This window comes from Aptenodytes forsteri, unplaced genomic scaffold (assembly GCF_000699145.1).
Source record: "Aptenodytes forsteri isolate BGI_AS27 unplaced genomic scaffold, ASM69914v1 Scaffold69, whole genome shotgun sequence".
Classification (NCBI taxonomy): Eukaryota; Metazoa; Chordata; class Aves; order Sphenisciformes; family Spheniscidae; genus Aptenodytes; species Aptenodytes forsteri.
The window spans coordinates 440,426-449,878 of record NW_008795885.1 but is presented as its reverse complement, the minus strand read 5'-3'; the positions used below and the strand labels follow the sequence as shown (position 1 = coordinate 449,878).

Below are 9,453 nucleotides of genomic sequence, written 5' to 3'. Positions count from 1 at the left end.
CAAAAACTTAAGATCATGAACAGTAATAATGACAAAGATCAAAGTATACATACAAGCACATAATCTAAACAATAAAATACACTTTTGGCTGTTCAGGAAAAATAAATTACAAAATACAATTAAAATTCTTGTAAATGCAATAATGAATTCAAAGGTGTGCATTTATTTTAATACACATTTTAAATGCTACCACAAAACATTAAAAATAAATAAGTATGCCAAAAGGCATGTGTGGATAGTAAAAAAATGCTAATTAGCTCTAGAAGAATTATAAAAAAAAGGAGATAATCTGAGTTTTGGTCAACAACTCTGTCTAGTCAATCTTTCACACCCCTTCTTCAGTAACTGGCAGCTAAACAACAAAAAGCATACCTCTGTCATTATGGCTTTAAAAGAAGCATATATTTTCTGAAGAAGAAAATACAAAATGGGCCTCCTTGTCTACAGAACTGCTGGTTTCTTCATATTGCAGACACTTCATTGGACTGTGGGGAAGTACGTGACACATCCTTGCCATCCTACTATAGTAGTGACATTACACTGAAAGACAAGAAATTTCCAGGAAAAAAATCTCAGGAATTTTTGGGTGTTATGGGATAGTAGGCAGAGATGGGAGAAGTCTAACTCACTTCCACTCCATTTGTTTTCTAAATTAAAGAATAAAATAATTTACAAACAGATCTCTAACATTACATGGCACATCCATATTTTCAAGTTAAAGATGTTGTCAATCATCAGTTACCTTACTGAACATATAGGCTTTAATACTTATTCCACTTTAACCAGATTCACATTTATTTCTTCTTTTATAATTCCTCTGTAGATCCTCTTTTGAAGGTATTTCAATCTTACTAACATTACTGGAAGCACAACTTAAATTATACAAACTTCTGTATTTTTTTGTACAAACACTCTTGTCATTTCTACTGTACTGCATTCCATCGTAGGCATAACAAAAGCAGCTTTTCAAACCCAGAGGCTACTGGAAATACTTTTATTCATTAGTATCGCCAGCATTTAGACAACTGTCAACAGTTAAATCAGCCTCCTCAGTATCTCTAGACAGTGACTGTATCACAATATCACAGACAGGGTTTAATGCTGATACAATTTGACTACAGTATCACCAGTAATACTGGGAGAAGAGAAAAGGAAAAAAAAAAAATGCAGGTGTCAGAAAATAAGTTTAAGATTTTATTATTTTTCTATATGGTTGTGCAACTGTATTTTTCTTCTGCATTTTTGAAGAAAACTGCTTTTGATAAGCTGCTACCAACTCAAATAACAGATTTATGACATCTGTCTTCAGCTAAGACACTGCTAGTACTTCCTAGGACAGGAGAAATACTTTTCAAGTTTAGTTTTGCTGAAGATACTGTTCATTTGTACCATTTTATTGGTCCATTTGTTGATGGTCGAAGAAGCACTCATACTTGACAAAACCTTAAAGCTTTCAGAATAAATGAATTAAAGAAACAAAAGATGGATGCAGGAGAACCAAATCAAAGCACACATAAATGACCTTGTTTTTAAGGGAGTCCTTGGAAAACGTTTGGTCATTACAGAGGGTTTGTTTGTTTGTTTTTAAGATCACAAGACAGCAGTTGAACAAATAAGCAATTTCCCATGTTCTGCTTGGTTCTAGTCATTTGTGGCGCTGAATGGTTTTCCTTTTCCTCCGCTTGAAAAAACAGCAGCACCTGCAGGTGTGACATAAATAAAATGATATAAAAAGAAATCACAAAACTAAACTCTGTTTACTGTATTTGTTTCACTTCAAGTATGTAATTCAGATATAGCCAGCACCACAAGGAATACATTAATCTCTATTGCGGGTGATTGATTTATTAGTGAAAGAAACTGAAGTAGAGATATTTTTGACACATTTCACCTTTTTTTTGAAAAAAGTATCAAATGAAAAAAGCTGTAATAAAAATAGCTATTAAGTTTAGAGTATTGTGTGAGGGTATCAAAAGCATGGGCATTATAGGCTGACTTAGAAATGTATTTGTAAGAATAAGGCATGTTCCATTACCTAAGCACTCTTCACATTAATATGAATATGCCAAATACAAGCTTGAGCTTAAGATTGTGTCACCTGTGCACTTTTAGACACTACTGTTGCTAATGCTAATACAAGAAAAGAATTTGAGCTTCCTTTCTCAACCAGAACTTGGAAAAACCTTCCCCAAGGCTGTTCCCAAAATATTTTAGAAGAAAATGTTCATGAACAATCTAATTAATGTTCTGATTCAGTGCTGTGATGATATTACTACAGTGAAAAAAATCACAGCTTTAAGCATATTGAAGTATACTGACATTCTTTCTTCTGCTTTATTGCATACTACATAAAGGAAACTAGTATTGACAAATACTGCAAATTTCACTTAGCAAATAGAGACAATCTGAAAGTAACTGAAAAAACAATACAAAACGAAAAAGAATTGGAGAGAGTTAGAGATAGATAATACAGAGGAGGACTGCAGAAGTCTAAGAAGTATTTTTGAAAATTAACTAAAAAGGAAAGCAACAAATACACAAAGAAAACTTTTTCATTTGCATGTAATGTTAGCCTTATTTTAAGCAACTCCCAGCTCCTGACCACCACCTTTAAAATTAAAGCTTCCGCTTAGTGAAGTATTCACAATTTGCAATCAAAAGTGAACATGCAAGCTGTCTATTTTAACAGAGCTTGCCCCATAGAGTTCTGCAGTTTGGTTATTGAATTCTCACTTCCAGTGCTATACGCTCAGGAGTCTTTCCTAAACTATGAAGTACAACAGAAGTGAAAATATAAATGTACTGCATCAATAGCCTACCAATAAGTCCTTAAGTTCACCAAGCATTTTATGTCACTAAGATTCAAAAGGAATCCTGCTGATTTAGTTTGGAATATGGGAAATGGGGAAGCATTTGAAAACCAGGGAGAATAAGGGTCTAAAAACAAGATTCTACAAGGGGTGAGAACAACATCCAAAGTAAGGGGAGACAGAAGTTACCTTCTCAAAATATCCAAGGGCACCCTGTCGCTCAGTCACTGAAAAAGTAGCAATGGGCAGAGGCAGACCAGAGCTGCTCTGAGAGTTACGTAACTTTCAGCAGAAAAAAACATTGGTTATTGATGGAGAGGAAGCCCAAAATTAAAATTCAATAGGGGAAACTACATAGGTAAATATTTTTACAGCTAGCAGAAATATCATACTGTATTTATTAACTTTAAAGTACTTCTAAAAGAGACATAATTGGTTTTGAAGGCTAGTAGCCACCAACTGCAACCGAAATTCCCCCATAACTACCAACCCTTTTTCTTAGCATCTGTCTACAACCACTAACATCCATTATCACTTAAGCTTTGAATTTATATGCAGATGTATGGCATACAATTTAGTTTAATCCTTCTTTCACCCCGATCTTTTCCCAAGTATTTTATATACATACATACACACACACACCCCAAACATCATATCAAAACAAAGCATTTTACAGTGGTCCCTCCCTTTCAATGTGAATTATGCTATGATCCTGTAAATGACGAAATCGTACCTTGGACTGTGATGGTAAATCACTTTTGTACCTGTTTCAGATTAGGAGGCCTCAATGAAAGCTTGTAGAAAAATTTTGTCTCGATTCATAATTTTAGTATATACAGAACACAGGTTACATAAATAACTGCAGGAAGATGAAAGTGTGGCAGACAATTTATATTCTAGAAAGAATCTAGAATTTTAACTCTTCACTGTTTAACTACACTTTGCTTATATGGAGTATGTCTCAAGGAACAGCAGATGACAGTTCTTAAATGTTTAGGACTGCTTGGATCCTCTGTGTAATTCAAGGACATTTTAGGTTTTCATACTTTCCTTCCCAGAAATTTTAACCCACCCTTGCTGCAAATCTCATACTGTCCTTTTTTCCTTCTCCATAGCTGATTTAGTTTGCTACTTCTCTGTCAACCAGAGAAGGGCATCATGCAATGGGGAATTCAAGAGTTCTACCTTTAACCAACATAAAGCACCGCTTTTTAAATCTCCTGTTCTGGAGTCTGCATAATACTATTACAAAGAGTGTAATTTCTATTAACAGCTTTTTTTTTTTTTTTAAATTATGAGAACAGTTCAGCTGTATTCTAGTTCAGGGAATGTCACTAAGTGCTGAAGACTTATTTGGTGTGGGAAAATAAATCCCTTGTTAATTTATAATATATCTAAAAAGTGTTAAAGGAATTACAATGCCCTAAGGAATTTGCAACCACAGGACTGGCTTGGAAACTTCTGAAATATACTTGCTGCAAATCTCATACTGTCCTTTTTTCCTTCTCCATAGCTGATTTAGTTTGCTACTTCTCTGTCAACCAGAGAAGGGCATCATGCAATGGGGAATTCAAGAGTTCTACCTTTAACCAACATAAAGCACCGCTTTTTAAATCTCCTGTTCTGGAGTCTGCATAATACTATTACAAAGAGTGTAATTTCTATTAACAGCTTTTTTTTTTTTTTTAAATTATGAGAACAGTTCAGCTGTATTCTAGTTCAGGGAATGTCACTAAGTGCTGAAGACTTATTTGGTGTGGGAAAATAAATCCCTTGTTAATTTATAATATATCTAAAAAGTGTTAAAGGAATTACAATGCCCTAGGGAATTTGCAACCACAGGACTGGCTTGGAAACTTACTGAAATATATGTTTATCAGCCTAGAAGTGCTAGGCTTGTCAAACCTTCCAAGACCAAATAAATGTCATTTGAAAATATATGCACATTTACATGGGAATAAGACAGGTCAGACTACATTGCCTGATAATAAATTTTATGAAAGAAATGTAACCCTGAAATTAGAGATCCATAGTGCATAATCTCTTGAAGAGTATAATTTAAGACAGAAATGCAGACATGTTCTTAAGAATACTGTCACTAGAGGGTGTCATTATCACTTTTATATATTACATTGCTTGAAGCCATATTTAAAGCTACAGATAGAGGCATTATTAATGAGTATTAAACCACAAATTTATCATATTCTTCAATATGCACGCAAAATGCATAAGAAAAGATACGCTTTGAAAATTCCTAATTCTAGGAAAGGAACTTTGTTTTCTTTTTAAAGAAAGCATTTAATGACTGCTAACCTCTTTCTCTGTAGGGTATAAAACATTTCTACAGAGGCAGTATAATACCAATTTATGAAGCTCAAGAAACAACCTTTCCTGTACAATCTGAAGTGACCTTTGAGATATTATATAAGGTAGCAATCTCAGTATTATGGTTACAAACATTTCTTGTCCTACTTAAAACATTATCATACCTTTTTTCTGTTACATACCTCTCCTGCTACCACTTGAGCAGTCCCTTGGCACAACATGCTAAAGCAACTTCAGTTCTCATTTGTGTTTAGATAGCTGTGTTTTTATATTTGTCATCTAGCATGTGGCAGCACTTTACTGCAGGATTATTAACAGGTATTTAAAGTGACAAAAAGAATGCAAGATGCGAAAAGGACAGATCATATAATCTTTTCCTGTTTGCCATTCTCTGTCCTCCCGTGGCAGAGCCTTTTGGTTATCCAAATTACACAAGCTTCACAGAAGCAACTATTCTGATGGCTAGCAAAGAGTTAAGGAAAGAAAGGCTAATTGCTCAGTGATAACTGGAAGATCATCTGTAGAAGACAAGATCTACAAGTGCCAGGGCAGAACAGTGATCAGGTTAGTTTTCTCCCTACTTTACAACTCCAGTAAGTAACAACTGAAATAGAGCTGAAAACTACTTTTCTTAACAACAAAAAAAGGCAAAAAACCCCCAAACTCCCCCCCAGAAAAACCCAAAACCTAACACCCACTGCTAAGTCATGCTTGCTGCACATGCTTACTGTACAGCAACACCTGAGGAGCATGAAGATGACAAGGCATAAGACTTAGAACACATACTGCATGCGAGTACATAAACATGTATCAAACAATTGAAGTGTTGGATGAATATCCTAAAACAATAAAATGCTTACTGAAAAAAATCCTTATCCTTTCTGATTTACAGCATCCCATTGAAATGGTAAGAAAAGATCTAATATTCAGCTAAACAATATTTGTGTTCATAGTTAAAATCACACATGATAGGGCACCCTTTCTTCAATCTTTTAAACCAAGATATAGTCATGCTAAGCTTCTAAAACTATGAAAACATCTAGAACAATGAATGAAGTGTTTCTAAAAAATATTCAAGTTTGTCTCCTCAGAGTATGCAGAAATGTTACAAACAGAAGATATCAGCAAAAGAGGTTAACTTTGTTCATATTTTCAGATGGAGAAAAGATTATGAGAGAGGCACAAAGTGAGAGTCTTTCGATAAAACAATGTCTGTATATTTATATATATAAAATACACGTTATATTTCATATATTGTTATAAAATGTATGTGTATATATACATAAAAAATGTATCACAGACATGAAAGATACTGATACTTGCATTTTCTTACACTTTTCAGTAGTGTAAAATCTATAAATGGATGTTTAAACATCTCACAATACCTTTTGATATTAAGCCTGCAACTATCATGTTAAAATGTAAAATTACCTAAGCCTTCTACAGTATTGTTACTGAGAAAAGATATCTACCTATACATTGATGTCTGATACCAGTGCTGGGGAGGGGGTGTGGGTGTGCATGTTGCTTTAATTACTGCCAAGTATAAAACAACTTCTACCCCCAAAAAAATAGTGAATGAGGAAACTGCAGTTAAAATAGACATTGCTGGAAAACTAATTTGTGTGTTTCATATTGAAAAAGAAAATGAATCTAAAAAGTAGGATATTAAGACTAGATACTTTGCCTGTGACAAAACCAGTGAAGACTAGGCCAAAAAGGTCAAGGATAGCATATTTATCCATCAATTATTCATATCAGAGGAAAGGAACTTCTACACTTTTAAAGCAGTTGCAGCATCTTGGCTTCTGAGAATTTTCTTACTTTCTGTAGATAACTAAGCATAGGTTTAATTGTGCTAAGCAGTACTCAAAACTTAATTTAATCTTTTCCTGTGTGTACATAAACTGGGCATAAGGAAGGTTATCACTGCACTTATCCAAAGGGAGGGGATAGGGAACTTCTCCATGTGCAGCCTATCAACATGCTTGCCCTTTGGAGTCTTTTTTTGTTTTAAATATATATAAGAACACTGAATTCTTGCCAGAAAAATAATACAGTACTCTGCAAAGATGGCAGGTAAAGAACTGGTCTTCTCAGTGCTGACAGAAAGCTAGTGCACAAGTGTGGCACAACAGACGCCTCCATTCACAATTTTTAACTACACATGCAGACAAACCTTACATACCAAAACCAGAACCTGCAGAACAATCACTTCAAGAAAAATTTGTACTTTGAGAAATTTTCTCTAATCTAAAAGTTACGAAAATGGACCCTACAAAACTTATTGCTATTAAGGAACGCTTACTGGATTTTTCTGCTACTAATGTATCCTTCATACTTGAGTGCCTCTATTTTATGATAAACTAGATCCATACCCTTGTACCAACCTATTCCAATCACAATTATAAAAGAAAATATGTTGAAAGTTATTCCTGATAGCTAAAGGCAGTATATTTTTCTGTACTATTTTACAAGTCTGACTTTTTGCTATTAAGGAACGCTTACTGGATTTTTCTGCTACTAATGTATCCTTCATACTTGAGTGCCTCTATTTTATGATAAACTAGATCCATACCCTTGTACCAACCTATTCCAATCACAATTATAAAAGAAAATATGTTGAAAGTTATTCCTGATAGCTAAAGGCAGTATATTTTTCTGTACTATTTTACAAGTCTGACTTTATTACTCAAATATATATATTTGAGTATAATTGAGATATATATTTGAGATATATGTATAATATATCCTTATATACTCAAATATATACATTAGCTATTCCAATCACAATTATAAAAGAAAATATGTTGAAAGTTATTCCTGATAGCTAAAGGCAGTATATTTTTCTGTACTATTTTACAAGTCTGACTTTATTACTCAAATATATATATATTTGAGTAATTGAGATATATATTTGAGATATATGTATAATATATCCTTATATACTCAAATATATACATTAGTTGTCCACCCCATGTTAACAGACCTTAATGTTTTCCCCTTTCATTACACTAACTTTAACGAATCCTGTAGTTATGTTTTAGCAATTTGTTAGCAGGTTGTCAAAGACTAATACTCTGGTAAATACTATGTTTACAGACATAACGGACAAAGTTCAAACATTTGCTAGCATTCATTACTTGTTCATATAAGTGAGTTATTTTCTAGATGTTAAAAATACTAGCTGAATGCTACAATATCTGAAAAGAATGTTTTCCCCTCTAAAACAGGATAGCAAGTAAGAAAAAAATATTCTACTACACACTAAAAAGGATTAAATAAAGTACACCACAGACTACACAACTTAAAAGCAAGCAACATTTGAAGCAGGCAAAATAGCTCCTGAAGGTGGCTGTTTGTAAAAACAGTTAATTGTTTCACAATATTAAAACATGTTTTGTGATTTCCAAGTGGACTTTTTATTTTAGAGTTCTCTGAAATTAGTTTTAAACCAAGTAACAAGAACAAAGCCCCTGGGGCTATTTCTGCCTGCCTGTGCGGTAGAACTCACCACATGTTCAACACTTTCTGGCAGCTATACAGAAAGAGAGTAAGGGGAAAAAGAGAATCAGAATACCACACAGAGGAAGAATTTTACATCTTTCATACATAGCTTTTGGTAGTCAGAACACTATCTTAAAATAAATATTTCAAAATCAGTTGAAATATCAAAAATGCATGCACTGCTCTAGTATAGAAGGCTTATTGAGGGCTTAGCCTAAAAAGCACAAGTTATAGAAAGTCTATTATTTAAATATTTAAAGCCAAAATTAAGTATAGCACTATAGTTTTGCCCCTCACCAGTGGCTATTCAGTTTAGACAATATTTTTTTAATAACTATACAAGAAAAATTTTGAAGTAGCTGAGTAGATCCAAAGAATATAAAAGATGGACATACTTAGTTTCATCCATTACTTCTACTTCTGCAGGAGCTGTGATGGGTGCATTTGAACGGCCTGCAGTTGGGTCATCTGTGTTCAGTTCTCCATTTGTTGAGCTTACTACCTGAAATCACCAGAAATACCTAAAATTATGCTAGTGCCAGACATACATTTGTCAATTCCTAAAGTTACAATACATCTTCAAAAATCAGTAATTTTTGTTAATGCCATACTTCTTTTTATTCCAATAATAGTATCTTTCCCAGGTTTTATTCCTGCATCCCTGCGCTCCTGCCATTTTTCTTTCATAAGCACTAGTGGAAATGACATCTACATGACAGACTCAAAGTGAGTGGACTAAGCAAAGCAATTCTGTTGATCAGTTTGCTAATCTCTCTCATGTCTCTTCAGAGCCTTAAGAGAAAGCACTAAC

General features: G+C 33.8%; 1 protein-coding gene across 1 annotated transcript in view; it reads right to left on the bottom strand.

Annotated features, from left to right (window-relative positions):
• Positions 1-1,171: 1,171 nt before the first annotated feature.
• Positions 1,172-9,453, bottom strand: part of CSNK1G3 (casein kinase 1 gamma 3) — a 69,208-nt gene continuing 60,926 nt past the window's right edge. Inside the window, exons 14-16 of the mRNA XM_009284160.1 lie at positions 9,038-9,144; positions 8,650-8,673; positions 1,172-1,700 (exon numbers count right to left, since the gene is read on the bottom strand). Coding sequence (XP_009282435.1) covers positions 1,646-1,700; positions 8,650-8,673; positions 9,038-9,144 — 186 coding nt within the window. The 3' untranslated portion in view covers positions 1,172-1,645. The remainder of the gene's footprint in view (positions 1,701-8,649; positions 8,674-9,037; positions 9,145-9,453) is intronic.